The 18,424-nt window shown below is 41.1% G+C and overlaps 3 protein-coding genes across 3 annotated transcripts in view; 2 read left to right on the top strand and 1 right to left on the bottom strand.

Moving 5' to 3' along the window:
• The first annotated feature begins 1,156 nt into the window (after positions 1 to 1,156).
• Positions 1,157 to 3,583, top strand: timm8b (translocase of inner mitochondrial membrane 8 homolog B (yeast)). Its single transcript, XM_034701881.1, has 2 exons — positions 1,157 to 1,413; positions 3,195 to 3,583. The coding sequence occupies exons 1-2, from the start codon at positions 1,315 to 1,317 to the stop codon at positions 3,360 to 3,362; spliced, it is 267 nt and encodes an 88-aa protein (XP_034557772.1). The 5' UTR covers positions 1,157 to 1,314; the 3' UTR covers positions 3,363 to 3,583.
• A 4,475-nt stretch (positions 3,584 to 8,058) lies between these two features.
• il4i1 (interleukin 4 induced 1) lies at positions 8,059 to 14,079 on the bottom strand. Its single transcript, XM_034700487.1, has 8 exons — positions 14,038 to 14,079; positions 13,216 to 13,318; positions 10,498 to 10,712; positions 10,294 to 10,406; positions 10,009 to 10,210; positions 9,859 to 9,927; positions 9,642 to 9,778; positions 8,059 to 8,994 (listed from the first exon to the last, which is right to left on the bottom strand). The coding sequence occupies exons 2-8, from the start codon at positions 13,244 to 13,246 to the stop codon at positions 8,226 to 8,228; spliced, it is 1,536 nt and encodes a 511-aa protein (XP_034556378.1). The 5' UTR covers positions 13,247 to 13,318; positions 14,038 to 14,079; the 3' UTR covers positions 8,059 to 8,225.
• Positions 14,080 to 17,996: 3,917 nt separating this feature from the next.
• The window catches only part of snx19b (sorting nexin 19b), a 50,437-nt gene continuing 50,009 nt past the window's right edge, over positions 17,997 to 18,424 (top strand). Inside the window, exon 1 of the mRNA XM_034701461.1 lies at positions 17,997 to 18,065. The gene's annotated coding sequence lies outside the window, so the exon portion shown is untranslated. The remainder of the gene's footprint in view (positions 18,066 to 18,424) is intronic.

Genomic DNA, 18,424 nt, shown 5'->3' on the forward strand with positions numbered 1-18,424 from the left:
GAATTAAAATAAATAAAAAAACAATAATAATAAGAAGAAGACGCCCCCATATCCCAATCCCAACCCCAAACCTGTAAGGTTAAGATTATTTATGCTATAATAGTTATAAAAAAATTAAAGAATAAAAAAATCAGCTGTGAGGAAACACTTGAGGTAAAATAAAATGTTAATACTCACCAAAATAAAATGTATTACTAAAATAAAGAAACTAATAGATGAAACCAGTAAAATAAACTAAGATGCTGCACTAAAAGTAAATAAAGCAAAGTAAAACAGAATGAAATATTAGAATACTGAGAGGTAAAAATCATAAAATGATAAGATCTAATTAATACTCAATAAAAATTGAAATAATCTACAATAAATTGAATGAATAATAATAAATAAATAAATAAAATGAACAGAATAAATATTACATATATGTTTATAATATTTCAAAATAGGAGTATATACTTTAAAAAGTGACTAAAATTTAAACTAGACAATAAATAAATGCAGCTCGATAGAATAAAACTTAAAAAATAATAAATAAAATATTTCAAAGGTTAAGTTCTAACATAATTTTTTCCTATCTAATTCATCCATTTTTTTCGTGTGTTATCTACACTATCCACACTATCTACACACCATATTTGGTCGTGTTTTCAAGATTTGTAAGAATTTATAAAGTCTTACTGTAAATTTCTACCATTATTTTGGACAATGAGAATTACATAAAGCAATCCCAGAGAGCCTTTATATTTATAGATCATCTAGTGATTATCTAATGATATTTTTGGGCCATTATAAACATTTACATTGAGTATAAACAACAACAACATATTATTATTTTATTTTTTTTATGAAATACATGTTTCTTATGACAGAGGAACAAAGCAGAGGGAGGACAATAATCAATATCAAATCTATCCGTGTTAAATGTGCTTGTTTTTTCTTGAAGCACCTTTGTTTTGCTATAATTATTTGCAGATAAAAATGTTTTCGTATAGAAACAAATTATATCTATGTCAAATATTGTAAAGGAACCATAAAAAGGTCCCTATTTTCCAAATACTTCATCATTTTCTTGCGTCAGCTTCTCTCAAACACGAAATATCTTTGCAGCGCTTGCGTCACTTCCGCCCGTAGATTTGTAAATGACCCAGGCTCAGACCTCCGTGTGTTTACCCCATCCTGTGATTTGTAGATCTGCGGTGACTCAGAGACAGCAGCGGTGGAAACGAAGGTCACCTCCCCTTACCTAAACTCAGTAACGCAGCTCGTCAACGTGAGTTCAGAGGTTCAGAGGTATCTTTGTGACAGTTTAGAGACATCATGGATAATTTTGACTACAACGCTTCAGAGAAAGCAGAGGCGTCGGAGCTTCAGCGGATGATCGCCATCGAGCAGCAGAAGGCTCAGTTCCAGGCCCAGGTCTGTATGCTAGCCATGCTAACTGCTTATATATGTGTACAGACAGGGAGGCCACATGCAGCAGAGACACCAGACTTTACTGCAAGCTGTCATTAAAGATCTCACAATGCATGCCTCTGTGCTTTATGATGATTGCTCTTTTTATAGAATATGACATTTAGAATTACCTAGACTCAATCCCACTGTTATTATGCAAACACTCCCAGGCTTACAGCAGCCTACCATCTGATTAAACTTTATTTCCTCATGTTTATTCAAATATAACCTTAAATTCAGATTTCACATCAAAATGACACACAGAAAGTATTCATGTGTTGTTTCGTTGTGATAATCAAGTCCTGATCCAAAACTACTATACCTAGACTTGTCAGATCAGGTCTAGATTATTCCAGAGGGTGTGCAGTTTTTTTAAAATACAGATTCAGATATCAGAAACATTTAAACTCATCACCAGGTGAAGTAATCAAGCATGGTGACATCAAATGTGATCAGAGTTAGGGTATGCCGGTTTACAAGGAGCCTTATGAAAAGGGACAGCTGATCTTCAAGTTCCAGGTGGAATTCCCAGAGAAACATTGGCTCCCAGAACATCTCATGTTCCAGCTGGAAAGACTGCTCCCTCCCAGGGATGATGTGATGATCACTGATGACATGGAGGAGGTAGAACTCATTGAGGTGGATGAGCAGTCGCAACAGAAAAGCTACAGCAGGGAAGCTTATGAGGAGGATGAAGAAAGTCCCAGAGGCGGAGTGCAATGTCAGACTCAGTAATTTTAGCCTCTGTCTGCATTAAAATGCAGACAGAGGCTAAAAGTATAAACACACTATTTGTATAAAAACACTTTTCTTACAGCCAGCTGGTGCAACCTGCAGGAGCAATTAACTCCATTTCTTTACATTGTTTCTGCTAATTATAATATTCAAAGTTTTCTGAACATTTTACATGTCGGGCAAAGAACAGGGGATGGATCAGTCTTATCTGTCCTCACCTTTACTCAAAACACAGGTGATCAATACAGGGAGAAAAAAAAAAAGACAAAAAGCCAGATGCATGGACAATACCTTTCAAATATCATAGAGGAGGGACTTTTACTGATACCAAATGCGACTATGACCCAATTCATCATCACTTCCTGTGGATTTTCCACAGCCTGCATGTTTGGTGCTAATGTCAACACAAGATAGGATAAAAGTACCCTCACTGCTTTGCTGAGACAGGACAAAGCATCTGTTGACCGGTGTTTCGGTTTAAAGAGTGACCCTGTGAAGTGGCGACTTCCAATTGATTGTGTCACAGGAGCAATAATATAGCATTTGACAATTTAGTATACCTATTAGTCATCAAGACTAGTTTCCCCCTCACACTTGTTACAGCATTCTTCATAACTAAGTCATTTCTGGGGTGACAGAGTTAATTTGACAGTACCTCCCTCCCTCCATAAACAGGCTCAGTGTAGGCACAGCTACAGCTAATAAAATGTAATATTCCTGAACTGTAATTCACACAGCTAGTTCCTAAAGGCAAGTTATATTTGACCTGTAATCTGACTGATATTCTGACTAATCCCCTCCCAGCATTGTGGTTGTGTTTTTGTTTTTATTTACTGAACTCAGGATCTTCTTTAGAGATAAAGCTGTCTTGTGTTTTGACGAGTGTAGCAGACACTTTACTGTGTGTCTCTCTCTCATACTCAGAATCAGTTCTGTTCATGCGTCCATCATCAGAGCTTATTTGTTTCACACTTCTATGTCAATGAAACATCTTTGTCTGTTTGTTCCAGGTGCACACTTTCACTGACGTCTGCTGGGACAAGTGCGTGGACAGCCCCGGCTCCAAGCTGGACTACAGGACGGAGACGTGTCTGCAGAGCTGCGTGGAGCGCTTCATCGACACCACCCTGACCATCACCAACCGCTTCACACAGATGGTGCAGAAGGGAGCTCATTAAGGATCCAAGTGGACTATAGAAGACTGTGAAATTAGACGTGAATTAAAGCTTTTGTATCTCTGTGGTGTCGGTGGACGAGAACGTGAAGAGACATTTTTTTATATGAATCACTGTGTTTTCTTCAAAATGTGATACAAGTTAAAGCTCTGCATGGGTGTAGCTGCGTGTGGCAGCAAGAGAACGTGATGTGATGATAGTAAAGTGACACGTTACTCTCAGGCTCTCTGTCTCGTTTGTGATCTTTCATGCATGTTACCAAAAAAACAGAGAATAAATCAAGACTACAATCTATCAGGGGACATCTATGATCTTTAAATTATATGAGAAACACCCTGCTGGCAAGGCAGCTTTATTTGTATAGTACATTTCATACACGAGGGCAACTCAATGTGCTTTACATTAAAAAATTAAAAGCATTGGAGACATTCAGACAAGCATAAAAGAACATAATTAAAATGACAAATATAATAAAACAGAAAAGAAAAGGAAAATGAGAAATATATTAAAAATTACATTAAAATGTTAATTTAAAGTGAGTTAAAATGAGCTAAGCCAGGAAGGCAGTGGCAAACAAGAAAGTCTTAGTGTTTGATTTAAAAGAGGTGAGAGTTGGAGCAGACCTGCAGTTTTCAGGGAGTGTGTTCCAGATATGTGGTGCATAATGACTAAACGCTGCTTCACCATGTTTCATTCTGACTCTAGGGACTGAAAGCAGACCAGGACCTGATGATCTCAGAGGTCCAGATGGTTCATAAAGTATCAGCAGATCAGCAATGTATTTATGGTCTAAACCAGAGGCGTCAAACTCATTTCAATTCAGGGGCCACATAGAGCCCAAGTTGATCTGAAGTGGGCCAGACCAGCAAAATCATAACAAAATGGCCTATAAATAACGACAACTCTACATTTTTCCTTTTGTTTTAGTCCAAAAAACTACAAGTACATTCTGAAAATGTTCCCATTTAATGAACTATCTTTTTACAAAAACAGCTGTTGTATTTTTTGCCATGATAAGTCTCATAGTGGGCTGAATATTTTACTATTTAAGCCCTGAAACCTGCTGGGAACACATCAAACCCACAGGTTACCCATTCCCCTGACACACACAGTGTAATGTTTACTGCAGAAGAGCAGAGAGATTATAATAATGAAGAAGGTAAAGTTGATTATTTTGGACCCCTTAGCTCCAGCATGAACAGTGTGCTTCCTGGACAGTGTTTTATACAGGGGTGTAGTGCTAGTGTAAGTAGTTAGTGGATCATCTTATAGTGCTCTAAAAAGTCTTCATGAATCTCAACCGGATTTTGCAAACAGCAAGTCATCTATTTTCTCACTTTGAGAACAAATGTCCTGGAAAAAGAGTACTGTTCAGGTTCTGGTTTGCTCTGTCAGCACTATGATTGTATGTGACCCCCAGAGGACAAATCTGAAATAGTAGTTACTTTTGTTGAAAAATTGCAGTTTATGTCTTCTCTGTAATCTTTTCACTTCTGCGGGCCGGATTGGAACCTCTGGCGGGACGGTTTTGGCCCGCGGGCCGCATGTTTGACACCCCTGGTCTAAACCATTCAGTGCTTTATAAACCATCAGCAGGATTTTAAAGTCTATTCTCTGACAGACAGGAAGCCAGTGTAGAGATCTAAGAACTGGAGTGATGTGGTCTACTTTGTTGGTCCTTGTTAGGACTCGAGCAGCAGCATTCTGTATGAGCTGCAGTCGTCTGATGGACTTTTTAGGGAGTCCTGTAAAGACCCCGTTACAGTAGTCTAGTCTGCTAAAGATAAATGCATGGACCAGTTTGTCTGCATCCTGCTGAGACATGAGTCCTTTAATCCTTGATATATTCTGAAGGTGATAGCAGGCAGACTTTGTAATTGTCTTAATGTGGCTGCTGAAATGAAGGTCTGAGTCTAAGACTACACCAAGGTTTCTGGCTTGGTTTGAACATTTCATCTGTGCAGATTGGAGCTGAGCAGTAACCTTTAACCTTTCTTCCTCCAAAAACAATCATTTCAGTTTTGTCTTTGTTTAACTGAAGAAAGTTCTGGAGGAGCGCTGGAGAAAATGAATGACTCACAAAAGAGCCAATTAACAATACCACACTTAATACAGTTAGTTATTCATCATATTTAATAATACATGAGATCTAAAAGACATCACTAAATATTTAAGGCACTTCATTTTGTGTTTGGCTGCAAAATGTCCAACAAACATAAACATGAAATGTTTCCTGACCGAGTAATCAAGTCTAAATAAATGTACACTGATACAGAAGGACAGAACATTCTGTTTAATGTCAGTATTATAACATTTTTCATCTTTAGCTGTACAAGAGAGCAGGCGATGGTGTGAAGTATTCAGAATTAGCACGAGGGCTGCATGAAGATTTATAAGGGAGGGGTACAACTGAGATACTTTTATCCTTCCTAACTTTCATCAACAGAAACTATTTCTTATAAAGAAGTTAACACCAAATGTGCATCATTAATACAAAGGTCCATATGAAGCAGTTAGTCTGAGTGAGCCGTCTTTATTCTCCTCCACAGTATGAGGATCTTTCTGCTGACACCTGTCGACCTCTTCCATCTCTCTGAAACATGCAAGCTCAGTTTTTGCGCTTAAACGTGACGTTAAGATGAGTTTGAACTCTACCTTCGACCCACAGCTCTGTTAAAGATTAACACAGGGGTTCTTGTGACCTCTTATAAAAAGGCTGTTACTAGTTTTGACCTCCTGACCTGCTCCAGACATCAATCAGTTATGAGCAGACCCATGAAGGAGACTTTTACTCTCTGGACTTTCACTTGAGTAACCGTCTGAAGCTCATATAGAATAAAAACGTGGAAATGTAAAGTGACTACAGATTTCAGGACACGTTTTACAGCTTCAAATGTGCACCTGCAGTATTTCTTAAAGGGACAGTTCACTTTTTTAAGTGTTGTTTTTTTGAGATACTTGTCATCAGTGCGTGTATTACCCATAGACTGTATAAAATATGGACGTAGTATCCGTGACGTCACCCATCTGTTCCTGAGAGCTGTTTTGAAGCAAATCGACGGCAGCAGCTATATTGGTAATGCGGAACTCAACTAGGCAGAGTGTGACGTAGTGTGAGCCTTTTAGCCAATGGCTGTGTGTTCCCAACCGGGAGTCACGTCAGTCATATCCTTATTTGGGCAAAACTCGTAATCTTAATATCTTCTGAATCGTCACGTTAGAAAAAAATTCACCCCCCGTACAGTGTGTGCCATAAGAGAGATTAGCTTTGTAGGGCTAAGCCGGTTTTTGAACCAGGCTGTCAACATGTTTATTAATGCTGCAAAGATCGTCTTTTTCCCATTCATATCAATGTGGTTTCCGGTGTTTCTGCAGCCAGCCTCAAGCGGATTTTCGATGTATTGCAGTTTATAACACTTCCGCATTGGCTTCATCGTTTGAGACCGGAGTTTGCCGCTTGGTATTACCCAAGATCAGCTCGGCCTGGTTTTTGACCTATACTGCAGCCAGCCACTAGGGAGAGCAGTTTTTGTGGAGGCCTCAATTGGAGCCGAGTGAGATGACGTCCATTTTATATACAGTCTATGTGTTCCCGCCTGTCAATCAAGTCCGTCATGTCCTTATCTGGGCAAAACTCATAATCTTATCTTCTGAACTGGCGAGTTAGAAAAAAATTACGTAAACCCAAGCTGTTTCTTGAACCAGGCTGTAAACATGTTTATTTCTGCTGTAAAGATTGTCTTCTTTGAATGGATGTGTAAGAGGTTTCTGGTGTTTCTGCAGCCAGCCTCTAGTGGATTCTCGATGAATTGCAGTTTCTAACACTTCCACAATGGCTTCATATTATGAGGCCGGAGGTTGCCGTTTAGGTAAGCCCCGAAGTTAGACTAACTTCAGCCCTGGAGCAGACCCGTAAGTCTCCCCTGTGCTCCCCGTTTACGATCTGGAAGCTGAAGCTCAGAAAAAGAAGCTTAGCTATCAACTTCTGCAGAAGGGTCAGCAGGTCAGCTCTTCCACAGAATTTAGCTAGTTTAAGAAAGTCTGAACCAGGTACTGATGTTGGTGCAAGTTAGAAAATTCTGCACACTTCCTCCTCCTCCTGCAGCGCATTGATAAGCTTTTTTGAACCGACTGAAGAGGAAACAAATACGACTGGATTAGAAAATGAGTGACTGTGACAGTTGATTTATCAAGAGTTAGTTGCAGTTTGACTGACCGCTTGGTTGTTGAATGCAACGCATGAGCAGAGCAGAGGAGGAACAGTGAGAGGAAGCATACAGTAATGAATCCTGAACTAAGAGTCAGTGAGCTTTCCATCTGCAAGGATCTGCACCAACATACGAGATCTCTGAGGTGTGTTTTGGATAGAGGAAGGGAAAAGACATCAGCCAAGCACCATATAATCTATTTTCATATATGTTCAGCAGTTGTAAAAGTGAGTCTGAGTTTACAAAGCTAGACTCAGCAAACATTTCCCCGTGTTTAAGGTCCCTGCTGCTACTTTCAAGTTTCTTAAATGCGGCATGATGTTCATTTTGTCAGTTATACTCTCTATATGAGTAAAATGGGAGATAAAAGAGTGCATTTTCAAGGTGTGACTGACAGGAAACAGTCCTTGTTAACTTGGACACAGATATGTGTTTCCACCCTCTTCTCAAAGTATGAGTGCTTCTGGTTGAATATAAAAAGACAGGGAGAGAAAACTTCAGGATTTCATGTTTCAAAAGGTACATTAAAAACCGATGGGTGACGTTGTAGAGGCCGTTTTTAAATACAGTCTGAGGTTGAAACAGTTGGACCAGTATTTACAAGATCATCTGAACATGAAGGAGCACGTGTGAACAAACAGATACTTGATTTAAGTCATTAAAGTGTAAGGCTGTTTATGTTTTTGGCTGCCCTGAGTGCAGACTTCATGGCGGTCTCTATCCACCCGTGTGGGGTCGCCGTGTGTTCTCCTGCAAAGTGCACCCGGCCCTCGCTCTGGAACAGTTCCCGGGCGTAGTGTCCCTGCTGGTATGGCGTGAACAGGGCAAAAGCTCCCAGACTGTAAGGATCCAAACCCCACTTCTTCACCAGCCCCCCGGTACACTGAGGCCGGATGCCCTCCCCGTGGATCTTCACCAAGTCCTCCAGCACTACGGCCATCAGCTCGTCATCGCTCAAACCCTGGAAGAGCGTGGAGTCGTCGGAGCAGGTGTAGGACGCGAGGAGGGCTCCTGCGTCTGTGCCGGGGAAGCTGTGGCTGGGGTAGTAGATGAAGCGAGAAGGCCTGTCTGTGACGCTCTTCCCTCCTCGGATGCCCTCCTTCTCCCAGAACCTCTGACTGAAGCTGAGGATCACTTTGGTGGAGCTGGCGTAGTGAACCGAGCGCAGCGCCTCCATCTTGTCTCCGGACAGAGGAGGCAGGAAGTCGATGAAGACGGTGGCTTTAGCTGAGGAGGTAACCAGAGCGTAGTCCACCGTGAGGTTCACCACGGAGCCTGAGTTACGCCAGTCCTGGAACGTTATGGTCACGTTGCTGCCTCCTGATTGGTTTATCAGTTTGACTCTGGAGTTGAGGAGGATTGTGGCATTCAGCACCTGGTAGAACGTCTGTGGGAGGTGGTCAAAGCCATCCGTCACCTCAAAATACCTGGAAGGAAACAACCAATGAAAACCTCATAATCAAAGTACATCATTGAAGTTAGGATCTCCAAAACTTAGCCAGAACTTATTCTATTCTTTCTGAGTCAGAGACAAAATCTTAAAAAGACTTGCCCTTGCACAACTCTTTTATGCATCATCTATGTTGCATGGTGTTGTTGTTTGCCTACTGCCCCCAACTGGCCTGGCAGTGTATTACAATTATTAGTTTTTTTCCCTAATACGTCATCGGCCTGATTTGCATAAAGGGCTTCGACCCCCTTGGTCGAAACGTAGACAACGATCGGGGCACAGGAACCTTTTAGTTCCGAGTAAAGTAGTTCTGGGGGCTAAAAGACCCCGTAACTCTTGGTTGAAATGCACCAATAGGCGTAGCAGTCTCTGCAGAGCTTGGACTGTATATAAACTTGAACGACCGGGTCATAATCAGTCCAGCAGCGGTGAAAAAAAGCACTCGCGGAGACCTGTCACTCAGCCGCATCCCCCATCTGAGCGTCTCCGCTGTGAGCAACACCTTCAGTCAGCGGATTCACATCCAAACATCTAATATCGCCCTTAGTTGCATTTATGACAAAACTCCCAGAGACGCTCTTTCCTTTTGCATCACACATGATAAAGATGTAGAATATTTCTCACTCAGTGTTGTCGTTGATGTCTGACTGGATGTACAGCATCTCGATCAGTGACGTGTAGAAGAGACTGTTTTCATTCAGGAGGTCTCCAACCATCCTTAAAGCACCCCGGCTCAGGTTCCCCTCCTTCACCAGGTATTCCTGTTATTAAATAAAAGTACACGTTAACATTGATCTTATAGATTCAGTGTAGAGACAGCGTTAAATAAGTACATCTTTACCTTCACTGTGTAGGAATCGTATTTATCCAACATGGCGCTGCAGCCCATCACCTTCAGGTCCTCCCTCACCTGTGTAAAGATTTTAGATTTAAAAAACACCCGGATGCAAAAATACTGACGTTCACGAAACAAATAATGATGCACACGAACCTTCCAGAGCGTCTCACTGAAGAGCTGAGCCGCTGACTTCCCTCTCTCACCCACATTCAGGTTGTAGTTCAGCACACCGGGGTTGTTTTCCACAGCGTAGGTTTTCTGCAGCACTCCATTTACAAAGTAATAAGTGTTGATGTCATCTTGGATGAAGTGGTTCAAAGCGATTTGTAATTTGGAGGCAAAGGAGAGAAGAATCCTGTTGAAGAAAGTCACATTATTAGAAACGTTCTGTTTTCTTGTCTGGACCTAAAGAGGCGAGCTGGTTATTATTGAACTCACTTATGGAAGCTGGGGATCCTCATGGCGCCCAGTTCTGCGTACCAGCCTTCTCGTCTGTTCCTGAAGGTCTCCACTCGTCCTCCAATGCGATGACTAGCTTCTATGATGGTCACCTTTTCCAATGAGGACACATATTCTCATGTTAGTCACTCATGTATTGTCAGTTTCCATGAAGTCAAAGGATCTTCATGATTTCTTCTCTACCTTATGTCCGGCATCTTCTAAAAACTTTGCAGCGGTCAGTCCAGCGATGCCTCCTCCGATGATGGCCACATGTCGAGGGGTCTTGGAGGCAGGGAGACCTTTCTCCACGATGTTGAGCAGCTCGCTGTAGTCTGTGTCCTGAAGGCACTCATACAGGGGATCTCCAAAGATCCCACTCACAGCGACCACCACGACCCCGATGACAACCAGAGGAACTGACAGAGGAACGTCAAAACAACGTGAGTGATGAATTCATTAACAGTAACAGGAAGTGAGGGAATATTTCAAACTTTACAGCTAAAGTTCCCCAAACACCAACGTTTGGAAACTTTACTGGAAACTACAAATGACTTCTCTTCATTTTACATCATGATGATCATGTCCACTTTTCAAGGTTTTAAACTTTTTAAAATGTATTTAGTGTTTTCTTTCTCTATTTCCATTCATCAGTCCATCTATCAAACTGACTGATCATCACTCCATTAATTATTATTATATGACCATCCATCCATCCACCCATCCATCCATCCATCACCAATCCATCCACCAATCAATCCATCCATCCATCCATCCATCCATCCATCCATCCATCCATCCATCCATCCATCCATCCATCCATCCATCCATCCATCCATCCATCCACCAATCCATCCATCCATCCATCCATCCACCAATCCATCCATCCATCCATCCATCCATCCATCCATCCATCCATCCATCCATCCATCCATCCATCCATCCATCCATCACCAATCCATCCATCCATCCATCCATCCACCAATCCATCCATCCATCCATCCATCCATCCATCCATCCATCCATCCATCCATCCATCCATCCATCCATCCATCTATCCATCCATCCATCCATCCATCCATCCATCCATCCATCCATCCATCCACCCATCCACCCATCCACCCATCCACCTATCCATCCATCACCAATCCATCCACCAATCCATCCCTCTATTAATCCATCCATCCATTAATCCTTCCATCCATCATCTATCAAACTGACTAATCATCACTCCATTTAATATTATTCATATGACCCATCCCTCCCTCCCTCCCTCCCTCCCTCCCTCCCTCCCTCCCTCCCTCCCTCCCTCCCTCCATCCACCCATACCTCCCTCCATCCATCCCTCCCTCCCCCCCTCCATCCTTCCATTCATCCATCCATCCATCCATCCATCCACCAATCCACCAATCCACCCATCCACCCATCCACCCATAACCAATCCATCCACCAATCCATCCTTCCATTCATCCATCCATCCATTAAACTATCCATCATCTATCTATCAAACTGACTAATCATCACTCCTTTAAATATTATTCATATGACACATCCCTCCCTCCCTCCCTCCCTCCATCCATCCAACCACCCATCCATCCATCCATCCATCCATCCATCCATCCATCCATCCATCCATCCATCCATCCATCCATCAATCCATCCATCCATCCATCCATCCGTTCAACCACCCATCCACCCATCCATCCATCCATCCATCCATCCATCCATCCATCCATCCATCCATCCATCCATCCATCCATCCATCCATCCATCCACCCATCCACCCATCCATCCATCCATCCATCCATCCATCCATCCATCCATCCATCCATCCACCCATCCATCCATCCATCCATCCATCCATCCATCCATCCATGCATCTTGTCATATCATCCATCCCTGATAGATGTTCCCCCTCAGGTTGAGGGAGAGTTAAACATTCTTTTAAAGGAGCTGCGTAAACATTTGTTTATACTTTCTTTCTGTGTGAATTGAAGAAGTGCTGACTCAGCCTAATTGTGTCCTCTGTTTTCAGCTTCCACAGAAATACTCAGATGAGCACCTGATGACTTCTGGGAAAGCTTTCTGAATTTAACTTTCTGTTTTGTATACTGAGACGATCAGATGAGTCAGAGGGGGATTTTACATCCAGCAGAATCTCTTGCTTTGATTGGTCACTTCTTGTAAAGACTTCTCCCCTTTTATACCTTTTCTCCTGTTATTGATTAACAGTAAGCAATGTTGTTATTTACATTCTCTTCATACTTTGGTATGAAAGTAGAGGATTTGAAAGGATGGATCTTTACTGATGGGTTAAATCACAGAGTCAGACTCAGAGCTGGAGTTTAAAAGCAGTTTTACACACACCAGAAACTGTTTTGGTGTTCTTTTGAAGAACAATAACAAATAGAAATTGAATTGAAAAAAGAAAGAAACATTAATGCTTGTATATGAATAGTTGTTGAGAATTAAATAAACAATAGAGATTAAAACAAATATGTTGTTTGTAATTTCAGTCGTTGATTTGCTCACAAATGGAGCAAAAGTTCATTTCACTACTTGAATCACTATTCTTATAAGATAACAAGCCACAGCAAAACGTCTATAAAGTTCCTCACATGAGGTTCACTGATGCCGAACGCTGGCAACCCCACAGTTCTCTGAAAAACCACTAACATCCTACACAAACAATCCAAGACACAAAACAAAACCACATCATCTGTCTTTACTCTAACACGCCGCTTTACTGTAAAACACCTCTGCACTTTCAGATTCCTTCCTTCCAGGATGCAGGTGTTATTATTTATTACTAAATTAATATCAAAGACTTTTATAGTTTACATTGAATGGATCACAGCAGAAGTATTAACCTTGTAACTATTATTTAGCCCTTTATGTGAAAGAAGTTTGTTTGATACTTACAGAATTTGCACAGAGCCATGTGAGGGATCATTTTCAGGATGGAGCTCCACAGTTTAGACGCCTTCTTTCTGCTGTTACTGACACTCTGAGAGGAAGAAGAAACCTACAAAACACAGGAACATTTAGTGGAAGAGACAGTATTTCATATAGATTAAGCCTGCTGTGACACATTTCTCTTTTGTGTTAGTTTTAAACCATTAAAGTGAATTTAATCCCGTAAATTGTGCAGAAAAAATACACTAGATTTGAGAAAAGTGATGCATTCCTGCAGATGCATGAGAAAGCTCTAAAATAAGAGATAAAAGACAGCTCAGACTACACTCTCCCTGCACTCCTCTCACCTGCAACAAAGGTAATGTCTCATCGGTCGTTGTGAGCCTATGCATGACTGGGGCGAAATGAGCGAGTCTCTGATAGAGCTAAACTTTCATTGCTGTCTCTGGAGAGCAGCCTGGAAAACCTGGAAGCGTGGGATGTGTGAAATTGCACACAACGTAATTTTAATGAGGGGACTGACTGTGTGGCTCCTCAGGTCTTCCAGAAATATTTTCCCACACCGGCTCGAGAGTCAACCACACTGAACAAATCAGATTAGTGAGGTTATACTAGTCATCTGCATAGCTCATTTCCTCCATCTGCACTCATTTCAATATCTGACCTGAGAGTGCTCACAGCATCCAGAAATGTCACATTTAAAGCTGCTGCTCATTGAAACTTACAGCATCTTTGTATATGACTAAATATACTTGAAACTGTGTATTTAAAGTCTTATTACCTTCATTACAAACATATTTTATTTGATTTAAAAATAAATGTTCTTACCTGTAAGAATATAAAGCCTGAAAGCCAAAAGAAGCAGTCCTCTCTCACCTCCCTTCTATTACCAGCTGAACTCAGCACTCAGATTTTATAGGCTGCTGTAAATGAAACCAAAACCAAAAAGATGAAATAAAGTTTCATTTTCCTGACATCAGAAGTAGCAGCAGTGTGGTTTTTGTTTTCAAACTTGAAAGCTGTTTTCTACTTTTCTGGAAACGAAATAAAGAAATAAAGAAGACTTTTTTCATTATTTTGACAAAAAGAAAGTGTAACTCACTCTCTCTTTTTCTCAGGACCAGCTGATAGCTGTCTTTCCAGTTTTCCAGTTGAATCCTGTCTTGTGTGAAAGCTTAATTTGGCTCAGAGGAGACGCTCACCTGACCCTGCCTTTATGGCTCAGGTGAGTTTCATCACCGCTTACAGAACATATACATATTTAACGAAGCTGACCTGGCATCGTTAAAGGTCAGGGGGCAGGTTTTATTTCACATTATGTGTGAAAACACAGAGGTCAGTGAACTAATGAGCCTTTAGAAGTGAAGTCAGCCATGTGAATGCATAATGTGAGCGGTAAAGCTCTCATAACACCCTGAGAAAGCTGACAGAGGTCTTAGCTATGCAGTCAGATCGCTGTAGGTCTGATGAGTGGAGGAATGGGAAATGGTGGGATGATGTGTGATAGGAGGGAGAGGAGAGGGTGCACATTAGAAAAGTGAGACGGTGGAGGACCAGCTTGAGCAAAAAGGAGGTGAGATATTGGAATTAAGTTGCTCTATGCATTCTGGATGTGTAAATAAGTCACAGCAGAAGTATTAGCCTTGTAACTATCATTTTAGTATATTAAAATAAGTTTGTTTGATACTTACAGAATTTGCACAGAGCCAAGTGAGGGATCATTTTAATGGAAGAGACAGTATTTCATATAGATTAAGCCTTCTGCGATACATTTCTCTTTCGTGTTAGTTTTAAACCATTAAAGTGAATTTAAAAGGAGGTGAATTAGAGGACTTAAGTTGCTCTGTGTATGCTGGATGTGTAGATGCGTCACTGACTGCAAACTAAAGGACAAAACAAGTGCTGGTTCTCCTCTTATTCACGTGTTGGTGTGCGTATCGTGCAGCCAGTATCAGGAAGTCTTCAGTATCTTATTCCTAATTTCTTCAGCTAATAAAAGACACGTGGAGATAATGTTGATTTCTACAACATGCATTTATAGAATAAACTACTTCACATAAACAAAGAACCTTTACATCTCTGCATCTCACTGTCAAATTTTCCATCAGGCTGTATGAACTTTGTACAGTATCTTTAATGTGGGTTCCAAAGAAGTCAACAGGCCTTTCCTGCAGCTCTGCATCTCCCACGAAAGGAAATGTGTCACCGACTGCACCATATGTGATGTATTTAAGGAACTATTATGAACCACCAAGAGCAGCTGTAACATGGAGAACACAGGGAAGGGTCTGGCAGAGGGTCAGAAGCCTGGTACGGCACAGGATTTTATTCATTCGAAGTGGTACTGCATGCAGGAGGGTCATGGCTCACTGAAAGCACTGCGGTGAACACTAAATCAACTACTTAAGTTATTTTTGGGGCATTTCTTGTCTTTATTGGTAGAACAGCTGAGGAGAGACAGGAAGTGTGTGGATTAAAGAGTGTGGGTCATGGCCAGGCGTTGAGTCAGCCGCTGCACATGAGGTATGGGATTAAACTGCTACAGGCCAACCAGCACCCCTCGTTTTTAAAGCGGTAATATGAGAATTTGGTGCTTTTACAGATTATAGTGCTGCCCCCAAGTGGTCAAAAATTGTTCAAATGCAAGGTTTCATAACTGGGTTGACAGAGAGAGATAAGAACAAGCAGTTTGGTTGTTTTTGGGTTTATGCATTAATTGGTACAGCAGCGAGTTCTTACTGAAACACACACGTCAGTACTATTTTTATTGAACATACAACTTGACCTTACAATATAAACATATTTATTCAAGTGAAATGTTTACATGCTGGATTCAGTGCTTCAATGGTACAAACGCCTCTCTTTAAGTTGTTCATTTTAAATGTTTCTTTTCATGTTCTGTATATAAATAACAAACTTGTATTGTGCTTTTGTAGATTTCTATGTTATGTGCTGTCTGTCTATTGCTGTGTTGTCCTTTCTATCTGGACCTTGAATCTGTAATAAAGTCAGAATTGAATTGAATTGAATTGAATTGAATATTTGCTCCACATTTAACATTCCTCATTGTCCTCATTTCCCAGAACAGGTGGTTTCTGCGTTTCATGAACACTTATACATATTGTGATTATTTTGCTTCTCAAGACATAATGTTTGAATTGTTCTTATATTTGTATTTATTTGTTTATCTATCTATCCCTGTTTAATCAGAATCAGAATCAGAATCAGAATCAGAATCAGCTTTATTCACCAAGTATGCTTGAACACACAAGGAATTTGACTTTAGTAAACTGTGCTCTCTTTGTACAAGGCATAAGAATAGGAATAAGAATAAGAACTACAATAAAAAATAAAATAAAAATATAATAACAATAACATCAGCTATAAATACAAAGAAACAACAAATAGGCATGACTAAGATGTACAGGCTAAAATAATATGATAAAGTGCAGTGGTGAGTTGCAGAGGTAGTTTTACATTATAAAATAGTAGTTAAATAATACAAAAAATAGAAATATGGAATTCTGCTTGAGAATTTTTGCATTGTGTATCTACATGTATATTTACAGAGAGTATTTATCTGACAGGTATGACACTGTTATGGTTTAGTGTTCATCAGAGTGACAGCCTGGGGGAAGAAACTGTTCTTATGGCGGGTTGTTTTGGCGCACAGTGATCTGTAGCGCCTGCCGGAGGGGAGGAGTTTGAAGAATTTGTGTCCAGGGTGTGAGGGGTCAGCGGTGATGCTACCTGCCCGTTTCCTGGCCCGGGACCGGTACAAGTCCTGGATGGGGGGCAGGTCGACACCGATGATTTTTTCTGCAGTCCTTATAGTCCGTTGCAGTCTGTGTTTGTCTAGTTTGGTTGCAGAGCCAAACCAGACAGTGATGGAGGTACACAGAACAGACTGGATGATGGAGGTGTAGAACATGATCAGCAGCTCCTGGGGCAGGTTGAACTTCCTGAGCTGACGCAGGAAGTACATCCTCTGCTGGGCCTTTTTTCTGATTGTGTCTATGTGGGAGGTCCACCTCAGGTCCCGGGAAATAGTGGATCCCAGGAACCTGAAAGAGTCCACAGTAGACACAGTGCTGTTCAGGATGGTGAGGGGGGGGGGGGTGGGGGGGGGGCTTCTCCTGAAGTCCACTGTCATCTCTACCGTCTTGAGCGGGTTCAGCTCCAGATGGTTCTGACTACACCAGAGAGCCAGCTGTTCCACCTCCTGTCTGTAAGCAGACTCGTCTCCGTCCTGGATGAGACCGATGACGGTGGTGTCGTCTGCGAACTTCAGGAGTTTCACCGAGGGGTCCCCTGAGGTGCAGTCATTGGTGCAGAGGGAGAAGAGCAGTGGGGTAAGACTACTAAACATCATATCCCATAAGTCTTGGCAGTACTCTTTTTTTTTGGGTGTTTCATACATTATTAATAATCATACATTTTGTAATTTATTTTATTTTGTTCTTACATATTTAGTAATGTATTCATTTATGTATGTATGTATTTATTTTTTATTTATCACCATTGAAGACTATTAAACATCATATCCCATAAGTCCTAGCGGCAGGTAAAGCATCATGGGTGCTGTATGCTGGTAAAGCAGTCCGTTTTTTAACTCTTTCTTTAATTCTTCACGCTGACACACGTTTGTTCTTCTACCTCTCCTCACCTTTCCCCTTTTCTTATTTAAACTTTGTTCCCAGCCTCTTCACTATATATCCTCATCACTGCGCAGGAAAAGAGTCTTCCTCGTTTGAACGTATTGACGTCATCACACAGGAAGTAAACAAACCGTACCAAACAGCTGACATCAAGACGCTCACGAGACCTCCCACTGAGTGCCATGACAGCTGCTGCAGGTTAATATTATTTATTTTATTTCTATAAATAACTGAGGGAATTTAAATGTTATAAAACACTTTACATGCTGAACTTCTCTTTAAAAGTGTTCCGTAGTGTTCTAGCTGCTAGCTTGCTAATGCTACTTCAGTGTGTTAGACCTAGCCTGATGCTAATGTTTCACACTTTAACCTAGGAACGCTTATTATATTAAAATGACGCATAAAGAGACACTGGTGAGTAAACTAACTACATCTTTATAATCTAAAACATACTTCGGCATTAATGTATCTCGTTAAAAAGTGTTAAATAGTGAATATTTGAGTAGTTTCCTCTTGTTGATGTTACAGCTGAATGTGCAGGATGGAGGAAAACCGCT

Source organism: Notolabrus celidotus, chromosome 14 (assembly GCF_009762535.1).
Source record: "Notolabrus celidotus isolate fNotCel1 chromosome 14, fNotCel1.pri, whole genome shotgun sequence".
NCBI classification, from domain to species: Eukaryota; Metazoa; Chordata; class Actinopteri; order Labriformes; family Labridae; genus Notolabrus; species Notolabrus celidotus.